The 19,722-nt window shown below is 41.3% G+C and overlaps 1 protein-coding gene across 2 annotated transcripts in view; it reads left to right on the plus strand.

Annotated features, from left to right (window-relative positions):
* The window catches only part of fut8b (fucosyltransferase 8b (alpha (1,6) fucosyltransferase)), an 82,342-nt gene that overhangs the window by 42,207 nt on the left and 20,413 nt on the right, over positions 1 to 19,722 (plus strand). Inside the window, exons 2-3 of one of the 2 annotated variants that reach the window (XM_065256535.1) lie at positions 11,752 to 12,201; positions 19,230 to 19,345. In XM_065256535.1, coding sequence (XP_065112607.1) covers positions 11,999 to 12,201; positions 19,230 to 19,345 — 319 coding nt within the window. In that variant the 5' untranslated portion in view covers positions 11,752 to 11,998. The remainder of the gene's footprint in view (positions 1 to 11,751; positions 12,202 to 19,229; positions 19,346 to 19,722) is intronic. The other variant, XM_065256536.1, reaches the window with a different exon arrangement.

The following is a 19,722-nucleotide window of genomic DNA, read 5'->3' on the forward strand; positions in this document are numbered from 1 at the left end:
CGCGCTCAACGACCATACATGGAAATCCCACAGGTCGGGGCGCGGGTGCCATAATGTGCCCCTTCCTTGAGAAAGAAAGTCTTTCCTCAGGGGAAATCGTCAGGGAGGGGCTGTCGCGAGGAGCATTAACTCTGAAAACCAATTCCTGGTAGTCCAGTACGGGGCGACTAAAAAAAGGCTCTCCTCGTCCTGCCTGACTTTGCACAGTGTCTGCGCAATAAAGCTCACTGGAAGGAATGCGTATTTACGCACCCCCCGCGGCCAGCTGTGTGCCAACGCATCCACGCCGAGGCTGCCCTCGGTAGTGAATAAAATAGGCGACAGTGGGTATCGTCCGGCGACGCAAACAGATCTATCTACGCACAACCGAACTTCTTCCAAATTAGCTGGACCGTCTGGAGGTGGAGTCGCCATTCGCCGGGGGCGCAGCTCGGGAAGCGCGTCTGCCGCTGTATTGAGCGAACCCGGGATGAAAATGGCACGAAGGGACCTCAGATGCTTCTGACTCCAAAGGAGGAGATGACGAGCGAGATGCGACAGGTGACGAGAGCGCAAAACCGCCTTAACGGTAAATAACGCAACAGTCGCAATGTTATTGGTGTCGGCTAATACATCCTTCCCTCGCATCTCCATAGCGGAGCGTACAAGTCCCAGATATACAGCGCACCGCTTGCGGCAGTTGGGGTGCTATGCACACCCCTGAGACTGCAGGCCCGTCATACGTGGCTGATCATCCCGTGCTGAGGGCATTGCAATATACAGAATGCCAGGAGACCCCTCAGGGGCATATCTTCTATCAGAAATGCCGGGTCTACCACAGGGAAAAATTTAAATGACACGCAGGTGCAATGTTTACACGGTGTATGTCGGTGTGCCACGCTCTCCTCGAGACTCGATCGTAAGCCAATGCTGAAGCGGTCTCATATGAAGCAGCTCGGGCGGCGTCACAGCCGCAGCATGCTGTCATATGTCCAGGAGCTTCTGAAATTGTTTCAGAGGGACCGTGTACTTCCCTCGAATTAAACCGAGGCAAGTCAGAACTGACTGGTTGCGCGCTCTTGTAAAACACGCCGATCGATCGAGTCTTATTTCCATACTGAGAAAAAGGATCCTCTGCACGGGGCAAAGTTGCTCTTTCCCAGTCGACCTGAAGACTTAAACGAGCGAGATGCCGAAGCATTAACTCTCTGTGTTCGCGCACGTCTGCCAGGAACGGGCTATTATAAGTCGACGTAGAAAAAAGCAGAATGCGAACAACGCTCTCTCTCTGATATTTTAATGCCGTGACTAGCATGGAGACACGGAGAGAGAGAGAGACAGCTCGAATAGTGTACTTAGTATTAATATGCCCACCCCACGACGCAGAGCGAAAAAACGGTCTAAAGCGAGGGGAGATGGACACATAAAGTACACGTCTTACAGGTCTAAGGCTGCAAACCGATCTGAATATTGAAATACGAGCCTCGGCGTTATCATCCAAAAAGAACACCTTTGTAGAGCCGGTGCGTAAATCAAATCGATCGTAACCCACCGCGTATTTTGGGTACTATGAGATAAAGGCTGGAAAAACCCTATCATCATCATCATCATCTCGGTAAGAGGGACCGGCTCGAACATCCTTCGCCAACAGGATATCGACTTTGCACGCAGTACATGTGCATCGGCCGCTTTCACCACAGTGAAACGAAAGCCCGAATTTTGGGGAGTGCCGGATTCGTAACCGAGGCGGATCGTGCGTAAAACCCAACGAAACGGGCTGGGAACTGAAGCCAAGCACCCAGGCACCGTACGAGCAGTAGCAGTTTTAACATAAAGTGGCATGGCATCTTACGCACAGAAGCCACTGGCACATGCCACTATGTTTAGTGGCACTTCCGGTTTCCATTGGCTCGTACCAGTGGCTCGTCGAGTGGCACTTCCGGTGTCCAGTGGCTCATGCCACTTTTTAGTGGCTCGTCGAGTGGCACTTCCGATGGCCAGTGGCTCATACCACTCCGTTTGGTTGCTTGTACACTGACACATGTCAGTAAAACTTAGGTCTGTTTGATTGAGGCATGTGGCACTGATAGTCACCGATCGATCATTACAGATTCGAGTGTAACTTACGCGTGCTGCTGCTATGTTCATTTAATTGTGACACAATGATTTTGTGTGTCCTTTCTGACTCTGATGTTTCAGGTAACCGAATGCGTAAATTGAGTCGAGAGATAAATATATCATATTGACGCTCATTCATAAAGGAATTGTATGATCACAATATTTAAAATGGAAATGCATAATATGCAAAGTGTTTTCATTTAATAAAGCACAGTATTTGTCTGAGCCATGGTCGTGTGAACATTGTGCCTTTTCTTAATATTTAATCAGTTTTTGTAAATCTTTTTTTTAAAGTAGTATGCCTAATTTAATTGAGTCTACTAGATACCCTTTAAATGAAAGACGAGATCGAAGAAAAAACTGACTCCTCCTTAAAGCATACTGTCGGCAACATTTAGATCCAATGAAATGCATAAAATAAAGGAAAAAACTGTGTTTGATTTAATCGTTTGTAAAGTGTATTGCTAAGTGCTTTGTAAATCTGTTTTGCTTTGAAATAATCCAACAATTTATTAAAAATAATTACTATCTCATAAATGTTGTGAAATAATAATTTGTTCAAACCCTTATTTCTTATAGACAACAATCTATATAGACTATATAAAATGTAATTTTTAAACATAAACATGGTTAGACTGACACCTACTGTTTTGGCGTGCATGTGTGTAAATGCGGTACTTTGCAGAAAAAAAATATTATAATATTCTGCGAGATTCTTATAAATGACACTTTTTATTAAATACAACACATTGGCACTGTTTACAAATAAAAACATGGCACTCACAGACTACTTTTTCACAAATAATACAATTAGAAAATTTATATTTAAAACTATTATACAATATACAATATAGCTCAGACAAATGTTGTGCTTTATTAAATATATAAAATATTTGCCTTCCCATTTTAAATATTTACATTTTTAATACTTAATTTTTGAATTATGATCATACGATCATCAAAATGTCCTTTTTAGCTCTCGATGCATTTCAAACATTCGGTTACCGGAAACACCAGACAGTGAAAAAGGACACACAAAATCATTGTGTCACAATTGAATGAACATAGCAGCAGCACGCGTAAGTTACTCTCGGTTCTGTAATGATCGATCGGTGAATATCAGTGCCACATGCCTCAATCCAACAGACCTAAGTTTTACTGACATGTGTCAGTAGACAAGCCACAAACGGAATGGTATGAGCCACTGGACATCGTAAGTGCCACTCGACGAGCCACACTAAACACTGACATGAGCCACTGGACACCGGAAGTGCCACTCGACGAGCCACTAAACGGAGTGGCATGAGCCACTGGACACCGGAAGTGCCACTCGACGAGCCACTGGTACGAGCCAATTGAAACCGGAAGTGCCACAAAACGTAGTGGCACGTGCCACTGGCTTCTGTGCGTAAGATGCCATGCCACTTAATGTTAAAACCCCTTCTCCGTACGAGGAGAAATAACGACACTACCGAAGTACCCGCGGTGGGGCAGCGAAGCGAGACAGGTGGGACTGCCGGTGCGTCTGCTGTGACAGCATAAACATCTACAGTATGTGTGTGTGACACTGACCTGAGCCCGCTGAGGGTAACGGTCGTCTGGTCTCCTCTACGGAGAGCGCAGACTCCGATGAGGGTGCTGGTGGTCCGGTCTCCTCAGCGGAGAGCTCGACCTCCTCAGGTCACCCGCTGGCGATAGAGGAGAGGTAGGGGAGCTGGTGTGAACCCGCTCACGGCTCTCTCGATCCTCCGGAGACCTGGAGAGGGAAGAGGAATGCACTCTTATGTGTGGTTAAGTGGGTACCGGCCGAACAGCCGGTGGAACATATGCAAACCAAGGATTTTCCACCTGACCCTCTATCGGGGGAAGGAGCTCCATCTCCTGAAGAGTGATCCTCTGCCAATCCGGGTCGCCCTTCACTGGCCACTTAAACTCCCGAATTTCACGGGAAGCGGCTAAGCGGGGGGGCGAGCTGCTGACGACCGGTTCCCCTGCGCTGCCGAGATGGGGTCCGAGGAGGGGAAAGGAGGTGGTCGCCGCAGGACGCCGACGGCGAGAGGCAGACTGAGGAGCCGGCGTGGTGGACCAAGGGCAGCTCTCTTCCGCCGGGGCATGACCTAGGAGATCGCCTCAGTCTGCGCAGCGGAGCTGTACGACTCCCCTGGCTCGCCGAAGAGGCCGGTCTGTGAGACAGGAGCATTCAAGTTGTTCTCGTCTGCGTCCGTCATGTCAGCCAGACACAGCCAAAGGTGGCGATCTTGAACCACTGTGGTGGACATCGCACAACTGAAGGTCGCGGGCTCCCTCGTAAATCCTTGGTGAGCCTGCAGCAACGTTATGGCGTGCAGGGCCGAAGCCGCCTCTCCGGCATGCCTGATGGGCAGCGTCCGTAACCGGACGACTGTCTACAAACACGGGAGGGAAGGGTTGGGTGGTCCCTCCAGGAACGCATCCCGCTCCACTGAAGGGGTCCCCGCCCTTAGCGGCTCCGTTGGTGAGGGAGGTGAGGGGTGAAGCTGAACGGCCGGACGGCCGCAAATCACGTCAGCTCTTCGTGCCGTCGGGAAAGAAAGGCACAGGAGGAGAGGACCGAGAGGCCTGAGCAGCTCCGAAGTACCAATCCTGTGGGCGGGACGGTTCGAGCGGAGAGGGGTTAACCTTTCCAACTCTACCGTCTCCGCCGCTCGAGCGGGCACGGCCGCCATCTCCGGAACGACTCTGCCTCGGAGGAAAAATGGACACCCCTCTGATGCTGCAGAAGTGACGGGACCAGAAGGAGGTCCAATGGATTCGGCAGACATCGTAGAACACGACTCTGCAGTCTCCACCGGAGCCTCAACCGGCTGAGGATGAGAAGGCCGGTAGGTGGAGGACGCATCCTCCGTCCTACTCAGCGTAGTGACGCGAAGGGCGCCCTGCGAGCGCTTGACAGCCGCACCATGGCGGCGTCAGCACTGCAAAGGCGCGGACAGCGTTCCCGTAGAAACGACAGTCGTCTCCGCAATCCAAGGTGGGTTATGCTCTCACAGAGAGAACAGAAACTCTCCACGAACGCAGCCCCGGAGTGCTCGATGCCTGAGCACGAAGACAGCGCTTGTGACCGTCACTGGAACCCTTATACTTCTCGCACCCAAGATCGCACGGGCGAAAAGCTATCCTGAAAAGGACGCTGATCGCCGTATATACGAGAGAGTGGCTGCCTTTAAAAAGACACAGAGCTCTCACGTATCACTCTTTTAGGGAAATCACTCTTTGGGTGCTCAGCTGATGATGCGCACAGGGAAGGCAACGCACACACTAAACTCAAAACAAAAAAGATGCAGAGCCGTGGAATACTGCGAGCGTCCGCTGTGTTAGTACTGCTTGTCAATCAACTTCAGCAACCGTTCCCAGAAGAGCAGAGAGTAGCTTCTCAGTAGCAGATAAAGCCGGCTTTCGAAGCGAAAAAAGCTAATTTCCCTATTTGCACCTGCTGCTTATAAAGGCACCTGGCGGGGCGGCGCCAGCATTATGCAAATATCTCAATGCCAAGTTCATTGGCGTTTTAGTAGTAAACGAAGCAGATTGGTCTCTCTAAGCGAGTTCCCAATTCGTCGGTCACGACGTGACGTCGTAGTGACCGACTGAAAGGGAACCCTGTATCATAACGATTTGTATCATGGTAGAGTTTTCTTTTTCTTTTATTAAGGTTTTTATCTTATTAAAATCTTTAATGCCATAAAATTTTCATAATTCTCAAAAAACGTATACAAGCATAAAAAGAAGACAGAAAAACAAACAAAACTCAAGCTCACTGAAGATAAACATGTTATTTATAAAATAAGGACAATATCTACAGTATACAATATATTGTAAAAAGATGGGGATGTATTAATTAGTCTTAAGTTGAGGTAAGAACATAGTAAAATATTGAAAAACAGTGATGTTTTACTTTAACAATTCATTAAAAAATTATTACTTTTTGGCCATCTGGGATTTCAGTATGGCGATAAGGTTGGGAATTTTAAGTATAGTTTTACACTGCACTGTAAATGTTTATTAGTATAGTTTGTTGTTTGCTCAAGGCATCTAATGGAGCTTTAGACCTGAAAGTTGTGGTGTGTGACGTGTAACAAGTAAAGTTGAAATGTTGAGATGTAAAGTGGGAATCTCTTCTGCATGAGATTGAGCTGAATGCAGTCTCATTCCCATTTATCAGCCTGAGAGTTCCTCTGTGTGTTGTTTTAACTCAGTGACTGATGGGGTTTTGTTCAGATGAAGTCTTGGTTGCACTGTGTTGGTGATGTCCTGCTGTGACAACAGCCTGTAAAGGTCACCTGTCATCAGCACACATTACCACTGAGAAACACAGAAGGACAGACACGCGTCTGAGCTGAGCTTTATGTGCCAGAGGTTGTAAAGGTCAAGTTTGTTCCCTGCGGTTCATTTCTGGTAATTAATAAAAGACAGCATGTCAAATTACTTTTCTCCACGGGTAACCTGCTTTGCCTGTATGTGTGTGTTTAATATTAGATGCACAAGTTCACTGAAGGTCAAGTGCTTTGATCTTTTAACAAATCTGAATGCTTTGTAATTATAATAGTTTATCTGATGAATTGCTGCACAACAGTCAGCCACAAATAATATAAAAATAAACATGTAGTGCCATATTGTACCCGTTTCAAAAATGTCAGGGACAATTAATGTTTCATAGTAAACCAAAAACATACATTCAGGTAAGGTAAGGTAAGGTAAGGTAAGGTAAGGTAAGGTATACTTTATTGTCCCAATGGGAAATTTATCTTGGGCACACAAATGCAACCACTGCACTACCAAACATAACACAAACAAACACATTACATAACAACCATAAAGAAAAATACACATGTACAAAAAAATAAGTAAAAAAAAAAAAAAAAAAAAAAAAAAAAAAAAAAAAAAAAAACCGAATGCAAATCATGATTCCTACTTTATATTATTTAATAACTTAACAGCTGAAGGGATAAATGAATTCTTATACCGATTTAATCTGCAGCTGGGCATTCTCAATCGTCTCCCTGATGGCAGCATCACAAACTCAGAATGCAAGATATGCGTTGTATCGTACACAATCTTATTTGCTTCTCTCAACATAGATTTTTCATAAAGACTCTGGAGATAAGCAGGTTCTGTTCTGCCCATGATCTTCATAGCCGTATGAACAAGACGCCCAAGCCTAGATTTCAGATGTACCGTTAAATTCCCATACCAAATATGTATTCCATAGCTGATCACATTCTCCAATACAGCCTGATAAAACAGCATCATGATCTTACTGCTGACACCATAAAGTCTAAGCCTTCTCAAAAAGTACATTCTTTGCTACAGTGTTGGTTAAATTACTCATAAAAAAGTAATTAATTACTAGTTACTAATTATATCTTCAATCATGTAATTAGATTACTGTACAAATTACTCTTTCCAAAAATGTATTTAATTACCTATAACTTATTACTTTCTATATCCTATTTAGTAAATGATACAAAGATATACTAGCAACAGCTCAAATAAATCAAATAAAAGTACATCAATTATTCTGCTCACACTTTTTAAGGTCTCACTTTTAACTACTTTTACATCAATATACTCCTAATTACTGCTTATTAATACTTAACAAACTTATAATTAATACTAAGTACAGTATTAATTGGGTAGGATTAAAGATGTAGAATAAGGTTTTGCAGAATCAGTCATTAATATGTGCTTTTTATACATCAATAAACAGCCAATATCTCTGTAATATTAATGTACATAAGAGTGTTACCATTATTCTTATTAACTCACCAAAGTATTTCCAGTGAGAAAGATACATAAAAAGCATGCATTTTAACATTAGACTTTAAATTTTGATGTTAAATTCACTATTGTATTACTAATTACTAGTTACACCCAAGACTGTATTTATAGTAAACCCAAAACAAATCAAATCACCTTTATTGTAACCCCACCACAACACAAGTGAAAGTCTTTGGTGCATACTCCAGACAGTGCAACTTTATAAAGCATAAAATTATCCAACGTATTATACATGATACAAAATACAGGATTTGTGCAATCCTGCCATGTTTGTGATACGGTGATGTGACTTTTAAAGCAGATTATTTGGAGTGCTAAGACGTTTCCTTTATTGACTTGCCTTCATTCATTCATTCAGCACGTCGTCTTATCTTTCATTGTATCGTGATGTGTTTTGCAAACCTCAGAGGTTCAGAGAAATCTTTGTCAAATAAAAAAATATGATAAATATCTTTCTATTTTTTTCCTGAAGTGGAATAAATGTTTATATGCGTCTTGTGTGACCTGACTGTACCTATACTTGAGCCCACATGGCTCTGTTTGGATCTGAAGAGCATCAATGACATGTTAACTGGCTTGGGGGAGTTTAATAGTCTGCGTTAGACGCTATGATCGATATCTCAGCTTTCTGTATCTTGAGCTTTTTGACCTTGAGGGAATTTTCCTGCGGTGGTGATTTGTCCTAACCTCCCATTCATTATTTTAGGACATCCCTGATGAATTCATGAAGAGACAGAGAGACATCAAATTATGGAGATGAAATGTCTGATTGCTTAAGTCCATGTTTCAGATGAACATCTCAAACTATTTGATATATTAATCTTTATGGTCTTGTTTTGGTGTGGTTTAGATATGTTCTGTAAGATCCCACTGCCTGTGTCCTGGTTTGGTTAATGTCCAATGTTTCCCATTGGACTTCTGTCCTAGATCATTATTTCCATATGGCGGCCTGTTGTAGACTTAGACATGAAAGGTCAAAAAGATGCCTTGGCAAGGTTTGATCATTTTACCTGAAATATAATTTGTTATGAGGGCACAGATGTGCATGATTCAGCAGTCCTTGAGAAGTTTAGTACTGCGTGGACGCAGCTGCAGGAATAGTGCAGGGTTATAGTTTGTGCGGGTCATTTAGTTTGACCTTTCCTATGAATGACTGACGGGTAAACCAGAGCTTACGCATCCTCATAAAAATGATGAAGCTTTAAGTCTGAAAGGTCAAAGGAGGCGTTACTGAGGAAACAAACCGTGATGGAAAAAATGTGTGGATTAAGGCCAGAAACATTTCATCTCTAATGCCATTACATATTTCAAGTGTAAGAGAATGATGCTTCACTTTCCATCAGGATATAAATGTCTTTCAGTAGGAAACGTGCATACAGATGACGTTCCAATAATAACACAAATGATTTGATTTGTTTAATGTTTTAATCCATGTGCCGATAACAGAGATCAACACTGCAGCAACAAAAAATTTATGTAAAGGTGAACATGTCAACAATTAACCTCTTAGGGGTCACCCCCTCCCCCCCCCCTATTGAGTTAAATCTACACTCTTAGAGCTTTTAAATGATATACAGTTTGTCATGATTAGATAAGAATTCACATGTAAACACTGAAGTAAATGCAGGGGTCCTGCTGGTGGGACAGTGACATTTAGCAGGATATAAATGTTTTGAGGCACACTCTCTTCATAAATGAATCAATTACTCTCCCTACATAATTTATTTTATAAAACACTGTTGAAATGTCTATTCTGGAGGCTTAGACCTTTCCAACGATATATAGTTTGTAGTAATAGATTAAAATTGACATCAACAATATTGATGCAAACGTAGGTGTCCCTTATTCGGGGGGACGGCGACGCTTAACAGTTTAAATGTAATTCTTTATAGCAATTTTTATTTCAAAATTTTGCTCGACCTTGACAGTTTTTGAAATTGAAGAGAAAAGCTTTTTAAAGTTGTGCTGGAGTCCTGACGTGTTTCACAATACATACAGCCATGTGAAATATTTTAAGTAGCGGAAAACAAAGTCATTCTCATACTTGTGTCGAGTGTGTTTGTTTTATCCCTGTATGTGTATAACTATTGACCAATGTCCTCACTAATAGTCAAATATATTAAGCAACTAGGGCTTGGCTATATTCACTTAAATTCATACTGTATCTTTCATTATTTTGGGATGGGCACTACATCAGTGGTTTTCAAACGTTTTCAGCATGGACCCCCCCTTGTCTATGGTGCATTCCCTTGTGCCCGCCCCCCAAATAAAATTTATGACAAATTTGTTCTAAAACTTAACATTTTTAATAAACAAAACTTATAACATTATACTAAGTAGGGCTGGCCAAAAAAAATTTAATTTTCGATTAATCGTTTTTTCCCCCGTGGTTAATTCAAAATCGATTCTCACAGGCCACACGATGCCTCGCGCGATGTTACCAAGGAGCGGGAGGCGAGCCTGTCATTCATTCATTCAGTCTATATTCTAATATAATATATTCTATATATATCTATATTCTTTGAATTAAATTAAGAATCGAGTATAAAATCGAAATCCAATCGACTTGACAGCTTATGAATCAAAATCCATATCCAATTTATTTTCACATATAGTTGCGTCTGAAACAAAACTCGTGTTCAAAAGCGAGCACTTTGAAAAGCAGAAGAAAGTGGCGCGTCCTATCTACTCAGTAATATAGTTAAATAATGTGTATTTGTGTGAACAAACCTTTTTTTTTTGACAACCCGCTTACATCATCATTTGACAGTGACTCATATCCGATATCTGCATTTACACTTAACACTTGGCAAAACAATTCAAGGTAGACAGACATACTGACCCGGAACAGTTTAAACCATAGAGGAAGTAAAATGTTGCCATATGCAATGGACACAGACACAATGATTATACAAGATTATAGAGTTGTAACCAGACATAAAACTTCAACATAACTATACTAAGTTGAACTGTTGTCCTCCATTGCGCTGCTAAAAAGAGTCACGGGTGGTGTCCACCTGAGTTGACGTCATGTGTCAGCGTCGCATGTTCAATGACACATGACTGGGAATATCCAATCTGTCCGCTTACATTGCGGATGCGAATGCATGTATCCGATCCATATCCGATTTATTTTCACATATGAATGAATCGGAATCCATGCACTTTTTCCTGCTTAAATCTGTGCCACTTGAGAGAGAAAAATCAGAATTGAGTCATTTCAAACATGCAATGTAAATGTAAACCGATGCCCTTTTATTGTCTACCTGTGAAACATCAGAAGATCTTTCTCATGTTTTACTCTTTAACCCAGCTGTCACACCACTAGAAGTCTTCTGTTATAATGAACAGAGCTGTTGCACTCATGTCATGTAAGCTCAAACTGTTCATGTCACTCTCAGTTCTTGTGCTCTGTGGCGTTGCTTTTTGGTGTTGTTCAACGCTCGTCACGTCTGTCTGACAGCATGACAGTCATTCAGAAAGCATGTTGATGTCTGTGGGAAGAGTAGAGTACGAAAAAGACAGAGAGCAGTACAGATACACCGACAATATCTCAAACAAACAGCAGGTCCCTTGTGTGTGTGTGGGGGGGGCAATATTTTATTTGTGTGTGTTTATCTGCATGTCTGTGGCACACTGTATAACAAAATGTTTTGAATTAGGGCTGAGATTTTACATTGGACATTAAAGGGATTTAATCATTATTTACTTTCCCTCGTTTGATCCCCAATGTCTGTTTTTGTTCTTCTTTTTTAAAGTGTTGTTTGGTTTTTCTGGTTACTATTGGAGTGGATGTTGCACGCCTGTTCTGTAATGTTTTCTCTCTGTCTCTCTCTACAGAACTGTAATGCATGCGGAGAACCCAAACCCCAAACTGACAAACCCAAACCGATGTACCCTACCGAACAAACTACAGAAGCACGATGGAAGATCTACCATCTTGACCAGTCGCCATGACTAAAACTTTACCGTGTGTTGACGTAGACACAATCAAGATTTCTTATCTTCTTGACTTTCAAACTGTGCTCTGATTGGCTGGTCAAGCATGCGCACCTGTCATCTGTTGTGACCGGGGTTTGGCAGCAGCATGCGTCCATGGGCGGGCTCATGGCGCTGGATAGCGCTGGTTCTCTTGGCCTGGGGGACGTTGCTCTTTTATATCGGGGGTCATCTGGTGAAGGACAGCGACCGCGTGCCGCGCTCCAGCCGGGAATTGGCGAAGATCCTGACCAAGCTGGAGAGATTAAAACAGCAGAATGAAGACTTAAGGCGCATGGCTCAGTCGCTACGGTAACAGCATGATGTGTAATTGCCATTAAGTAGAGAGAAAATTGTGTCACTGTGAATCATGTCAAAGGAAACCCGGTCATGGTATCTCTTATAAAATAGTATGCTAATAGGCTGAATGATTACCATATTCATGTATAGCATGCTGCTCATTTACAGACTTTAAAAAATAACATGGTACTGCCATAGTACCTGTTTTAAAAATGGTATTGTCATGGTATATGTCAAATAAAAGTATTTTTAGCCATGGTGATGTTAATAGGCTACATAAGGGCCAGGGTGGCACTGTCCCACTCAGATTGATGGCTGGCCCACCCCGTCATATAGAGAGACAAAATATGTATAGGGAAAAACCAAAGAAGTCACGCATAAATAATAATAATAATCTCTTTAATAATAATCGCTCAAATATGCATCATTCAGAAATTAATCTATATGGTAAGTTTATCATGTGCATGTGTTTCCAAACTTTGCAAATGTTAACATTCATGCTATTTTAAACAATTTGAAAGCGAGCTGTTTTCTGTGCACACACACATGCTCAAATGGATACACACTCATAAGTGCACGAAAACACAAAATCTCTATGCGCTTGACAGGACACAGACATGCAAAATTATCTGGAAATGCCACAGTCTTGGCAAGCATTCTGTTAAAAAGATTCAGTTATGTCTTAAGTGAATGCAAACAGCTTAGAAAGAAATCAGATGTGTTTATGGATCCATGTTTATTTTGTCTTAAAGTGACAGTACGCTCAAAAAATCTGCTTATGTTTGTGTCATTATATTAATTAAACAACAGAAGACAAAAGGAAAATCTCTTCTGTATCTTTAAAAAGATTAACTATATTTATAGAATGAACACGACAGTGTTATTATTTATTTGATCCTAAATACTGTACTACTGTTAGGGGGCGTGCACACCAAAGCTTTTACGCCCACAGCCGGCACATGTTTTTCAATTGTTTCCAATGGAAGCTCAGCATTTTTCAAATAAGCCAGCGGCTAGCGGTTTTTTTGGGTGAAAAGCTCCACTCTTCATTGCCAGTTCTTACACGCCCGTTCAATCACAGTGGAGGAGGGGCGGGACAAGTATCACAACAACCAACCAGCTTACAGCTCAAGTATCACATTACCAAATCGCTCAGCTGAAAAACAGCTGGGATTTGGCGTCCTCCAGGTGTTTTCAGCTACGTAAAAAACTTTTGGTGTGTCCCGCCCCTTATACTTATACTTTTATTTTTAACTTTGTTCTTTTTAATTTTCATACGCTTTGTTCTTATTTCAGTTTCCTTATTACTTTATTTTTGCTGATCTAAAAATTATTCGATCCATGACTCAAAACCAACCACTACTATATTGTAATATTATGTAATATAGAGTAGGCATTGAGGTCCCAAGATTTCAAAACGGCAAATTTTTAAATGTTGATTCAGAGAGTTGGAGATGCATTGCATTTTAAAACACAAAAGTTTAGTTTGTGGCAGCATGACTGCATGTGCTGACAGTACAGCTTCATTTAAAGTGACTTACAGCGCATTTAAGCTATACATTTTTATCATTTTGTATCAAAACCTTTGTTTAGCTAACACTATGCTTTACCATTTGTGCTAAAAAACTGGTAGCCTAGATATAATGTCGACTGCTGAAAAAGAGAAACCGAGAACAAGCTTCTGTAAAGTCTTATAATGCACTCTTATAATGCGTTCACACCAGCCGCCCTAGAGGCATCAAGCGCGATTGATTTCAATGTTAAGTCAATGTGAAGACCCTTTGACACCTGTTTGGAGGTCTTGCGGTGCGAATGAGGTGTTTAGCATGGTAGACGCGATTCCCCCTCATTTGAACTTTGGCAGAAAAACACGCCACGTTAACCAATCAGGAGCTTGCTCTAGTAGTGACGTGATTACAGGAAAAAAGCGGAGTCGCAGAAGCTCCTCCATGACGTGAATTTTTTGGGGTGAATGAAGCGAGTAAACTCAAAATGTTCCAGCGGCAAACTACACGTGGTAGACACCAAATTTCACACCTCAAACGCGGCTGGTGCACAGTTCACACCAGACGTGGTAGAGGCGGCACAGTCAATGCAAAGACACAATTAAGGCTGTTTCACATGGTACACGGCAACCGCATAGCAGTGTTTAATTATTTTTCAATTGGAAACGTGCGGAAAGCGGCAAAACGGTGGCGTTTACAGAGGTGAAGTGGAGTTGGTCCACACGCCTTTCTCATGCACCCAAAATCCTGTCCCCTCTCTGGACATGGCACTTAAGGGCATGAACCATTGAAGAAACACACATTTGCACTAAATGCTGCACAAAACGCTTCCAATGCAAGATTTTAGCTGAAGCCGCGCAGCGATTTTGCTGTTTGCCGCGTACCGTGTGAAACGCCTTTAGGCATCCTGCGGGGCGGGAAATTCGCGAGTTGAAAAATCTAAACTTCGGCGGATTTCAGCACCATGTTAACCAATCAGGACCTTTCTGTAGTAATGACCAGGGTTTAAATTGGGCCGGGGCCGTCCGGGGCTAAGCCCCGGCACATAGGCTGAAGGTCGCGCTCTGCTCTTGCCAGTGTATCCGCTGCGCTTGTGTGTGTGTACTCGCTGCGCTGGTGTGTGTGCACTGACGCGAAGGGAATAATGCGTTTTCATTCATTATGGGGCATATTCACCAACGCAAGTTCAACGATTTGCGCGAGCAGAGTACCTACAAAGTCAATGCAAAGACTCAATCAGACGGGTCCTCGCACGGGGCGATGAAAATGACGCGAATTGGGCGCCGCAATTGCCGCGAAAACACGCGCTTTTCCCTTTAGATGCGTCTTCGCGCAAGTTATGCAACTCAAGCGAAAAAAACTCAGAACTTCAAGAATGCGCTCTCACGCAGGATCATTTGACGAGAGAGAAAGAGAGAGAGAGACACACAGAGAGAGAGAGAGACAGAGAGAGAGAGGTAAGAATGGTGCCCATGTCGAGAAAACTTCATAGAAGACTAGAAACGTGTAAAGGATTAAAGTATGTATGTCACTCATCTAATTACATTATGTTAAGGATAACACTGGATATAACTATTGTATAGTTTAATAAAATAATGTATTTTGATTACACAAATCAAACCTAACTATATGATTGTTTTAGCTGCTGACCAGCATAGGGAATCTCTGTGGCTAATTTATAAGACATGTTGATGATACAGTACTGTGTGTTGTACCTTTTCTTGTTAATTGAGTCTATCTTATGCCTAGAATTATTCAAGGAGGTTGATTCTTTAAACTTCCTTTAAAGTTTGATCAGTTGTGCATAATGATATGTGCAACAAATGGATATAGGGTGTCAAACTCATAGATTTGCATCATTTAAAATTCAGAAGCTCTTTTTAAAATATTTTGGGTCAACCTTTAAAGCTGAAACTTATCAAATCCTATCAGAGGTCCAGAATGTCATTGAAACACACCAGTGGCTTTGCTATCATCAGTATTAAACATGTTACCCCTTGAAGTACCCCTTCCCGCAGAGCCCCCCCACATAACAAATCCCAATTTAACCCCTGGTAATGACGTGATTACAGGAAGCGAGCGGAGTCTCAGCAGAGTCGCAGAAGCCCCTCCCATGACGCTAATTTCTGCGTGAATGTCTCAAATGAATAAAATTTCACGCGCGAATGAAGTGAGTAAACTCAAATGTTCAAGCATCTAACTACGCACTAATAGTGCATTTTTGCTGCCTCTACCACGGCTGGTGTGAATGCACCTTTAGAAAAAGGTACAAGAGACTACAAAAGATTGCACTGGGGTGATTAATGTTTGTCTAAACAGGGGATGTTTCCAGTTATTGTTTTATGTGGACAAATAGTTAAATGAAGTGTAATGCACCAAATTCAGTCGTCACAACACATCTGATGTTTCCAGGTGTGTGTAAGTTTCTGAGGAGAAACTGAAGATTTAAACAGGTCATCAGTAGGAGTGAGACATTATTATACAGAGAGATTATTGAGATGTTCAAAGATTATTTGACCCAAACTAAACAAGTCTGTCATTATTTACAGATCTTTAATGTATTTCACAGGTCTGGCTAATCCATAGATCATTAACTGTGAATTCACTTTGGTCATTTGTCTTTATCAGCTCTGAAGGATGTCATTTTCTATTTCAAATATTAATCTTCATCTAATCAATTTCTTTTGTGCTTTCATTGCAAAACGCATCAGATGCTATGGCTGTTTTTTATGTTAGAGACACTTAACTCAATCTCAGTCTTGATCAGTCTTTGTTGTCCTGGAACTGGAAGTAGATTGATTGTGTTAGTCAAAGCATCTTTGATTCTTTTGCTCAAAAAGTTCACCTAAATCTTAATCTAGTAAAGTATTTGAATGATTTGTGGTTGCAGAGAGCTGTCTGTGTTTATCTTTGTATATATGCACAAACCATCATCATGAAGTGCTGGAGGGACGAGACTCAATAATAAAGCAATGAAATGTTTCCAGTCTAGCTGTTGAGAAATGAAGTAGAGCCTGCGAGCCGCTGCTGTCCGTGTGTATGGTCTGCATTTCTATAAATGTTTCTCCACACAACATAATGAGATACAGAAGTCTGCACCCTCGGGCTGGCTGAAGATATGTTTACTTTCTGTCAGTATCATTATATGTGTCCTAATGCTGAATGGGTTTGGATGTCTGCAGAAAACAACATTCAAGAGGTACTTAGGAAACAAAACATCCACTCGTGCCCAAAACACTTTCCAATGTAAACAGTGTAAGAAAAACTGTGGCAGGTGAAAGTGTTTGGTTAAAGGTTTGTTTTGTTTGATTGTCTTGATATCTGTGTGATGTGCAGGCATTAGTCTCCATCATCTCCTGACTGATTTTGTCTGATTATTTAGCCGGCTGTAATGTCATCTTGGTGCTGTTATCTCTTTTATCAGATGCTTTTGCTCTCTGTCAGCAGTTATGATCTTCTGCAATCTTTGATGTTCATGTCATTTGAACACAGCTTTTCTGCTCACTGATAATATGTTTCATTTGTACTTACATTTAATAGACCTCAGCCACTTTTCATTTGCATATGTATTTATCTAGCAGAGATATATTTTCTGCCTGAAAAGCATCTGTGCTCTTGAGTGTATTTGAAGTATCCAGTGGTTGGGAGGAATAGATCTGGTGTTTAATCTCTGGAGTGATGTTCAGGTGTCTCTCTTTCGACTGATTCTCGAGGGCCACGCCCTTCCTGATTCCTCTTCTCACAATCTGTTTCCACTCATGCGCTGCTCTTCTGCACATCTTCACTGATTGCATAGCTACTGAAATGACAGAAGTGTGTGGAATGACACAGCATGAGCTTCAAAGATCATTAAAGAGATCGTTAGTTAATTAGTTAATTGGTTGGTTTCTCTGTCTGTCTGTCAGTCAGTTAGTTAGTTTGTCAGTTAGCTAGTTAGGCCGTCTGTCCATTAGTTAGTCTGTCATTTAGTTGTTTAGTCCGTCAGCTGGTTAGTTAGTTAGTCCATCCATCTGTTAGTGAGTCTGTCAGTTAGTTAGTCTGTCAGTTAGTTATTTTGTCTGCCAGCTGGTTATTTAGTTAGTCGATTCGTCTGTTAGTTAGTCTGTCAGCTGGTTAGTTAGTTATTTAGTTAGTTAATCTGTCAGCTGGTTTAATTATTTAGTCCATCAGCTGGTTAGTTAGTTAGTCTGTTGGTTAGTTATTTAGTAAGCTGGTTATTTAGTGCATCAGCTGGTTAGTTCGTTAGTCTGTTAGTTAGTCATTTAATCCACCATCTGGTTAGTTGGTTGGTTAGTTAATCCATCAGTTAGTTAGTCTGTCAGTTAGTTAGTTAGTCTGTCAGTTAGTTATTTAGTCCGCCAGCTGGTTTAAATAGTTAGTTAGTTAGTCTGTCTGTCAGTTAGTTAGTCAAACAGCTAGTTATTAGTCCATCAGCTGGTTTAGTTAGTTAGTTAGGCAGTCTGTCAGTTAGTTATTTAGTCCATCAGCTGGTTAGTTAGTCCGTCAGTTAGTTATTCTGTCAGTTAGTTATTCTGTCAGTTAGTTATTTAGTCTGGTTGGTTGGTAAATCAGTCAGTTAGTCTGTAAGCTAGTTAGTTAGTCAGATAGTTGGTGAGTTAATTAGTTAGTCCGTCAGTTATTTAGTCAAACATGTTAGTTAGTTAGTTATTTAGTCCATTAGCTGGTTTAGTTAGTTAGTTGGTTAGTGAGTCTGTCAGTTAGTTATTTAGTCCATCAGCTGATTAGTTAATTAGTTAGTTATTTAGTCCGTCAGTTAGTTAGTCAAGCAGTTAATTATTTAGCCAATCAGCTGGTTTAGTTAGTTAGTTATTTAGTTAGTAAAGTGTGAGTTCATCGTCTGAGCTCATTTAAATTCATTCAAGTCATTTTTTTGGGCTGAACTGTTAGCCTTTAACTATTAAAAGGCATTTCATTTATTTTACATAGGGTTTTCTTCACACCCCTGGGTAAATGTTTTATTAATATCTGTATCAATTAATATTCCTCTCCTCCTCTAACATGCTCTATTGATTTCTTCACGCTTATCTTTGTTCCTATGAATATATAGGCCAATGCATATGCATGCAGTCAATGTATTAATATTAATCTCAGCATTACCATATTTATACATAATATAAATAATCAATCTGTTCAGTGATTTGACACTGTTGAATATTTGCACGTTTACTTTCAGAAAAACAAATGGAAATAGTGAGGAGACACAAAACAGAATAAATTGATCATGTGTGATATTAACTGAAAGTTGTGTTGGTTTCAGATTGAGTTGCTTAAATGCTTAGTAGATATGTTTGCGTCAAGCCGTATTTAACAGCAAATTTACACTTAACACTTTGCTATAAAATATTCTAATCATTGTGTTTACTGCCAATTCCAGTAAGTCAACATGGTTTTCCACGTGACTAAGTGTTCGTGTTCTAATGGCTTTTTTCAAACAGACAGATTCGCTGTAAGCAAACATTTTCAGCTGCTGAGGGATTTGGTTAACAAACCTTTGTGTGTGTTGTGTGCATGCAGGATTCCTGAAGGACAGTCGGATGGTCCGATATCTTCAGGAAGACTCCGATCTCTTGAGGAGCAGCTGACCCGAGCCAAACAGAAGATTCAGAGTTTCCAGAGACTGTCAGGAGAAGGTGAGACAGGACAATAAAGGTTTTTCAGGTTCTAGGGTTTGTGAGTTTAAGAAGATTAAGCAGATTTCATTTATTGGGAAAATACAGGAAATTGTTTAATAGGCTGCCATAGATTCCAGCTTGAGGGTGATTTAAAGGTTAAAGATGTGATTGTAGGTTTGAATGTTTGCTCATGCTTCTGTTTTTGGATATGGTGGTCGTGGTTAAAGATCAGGTCAGGGTCACTGAAATTTTTATTGCCAAAAGTAACAACTTGTCAGCTTTAGCACCTCAGGTTGAAGTGATGGAGGTCAGAGATATTTAAAAACATCCTTATGAAGTCTCTCTCTCCCTCTCTCCTCATGCATATCCAAACCCTAATAAAAGAGATATACATG

This window comes from Paramisgurnus dabryanus, chromosome 12 (assembly GCF_030506205.2).
Source record: "Paramisgurnus dabryanus chromosome 12, PD_genome_1.1, whole genome shotgun sequence".
Lineage (NCBI taxonomy): Eukaryota > Metazoa > Chordata > Actinopteri > Cypriniformes > Cobitidae > Paramisgurnus > Paramisgurnus dabryanus.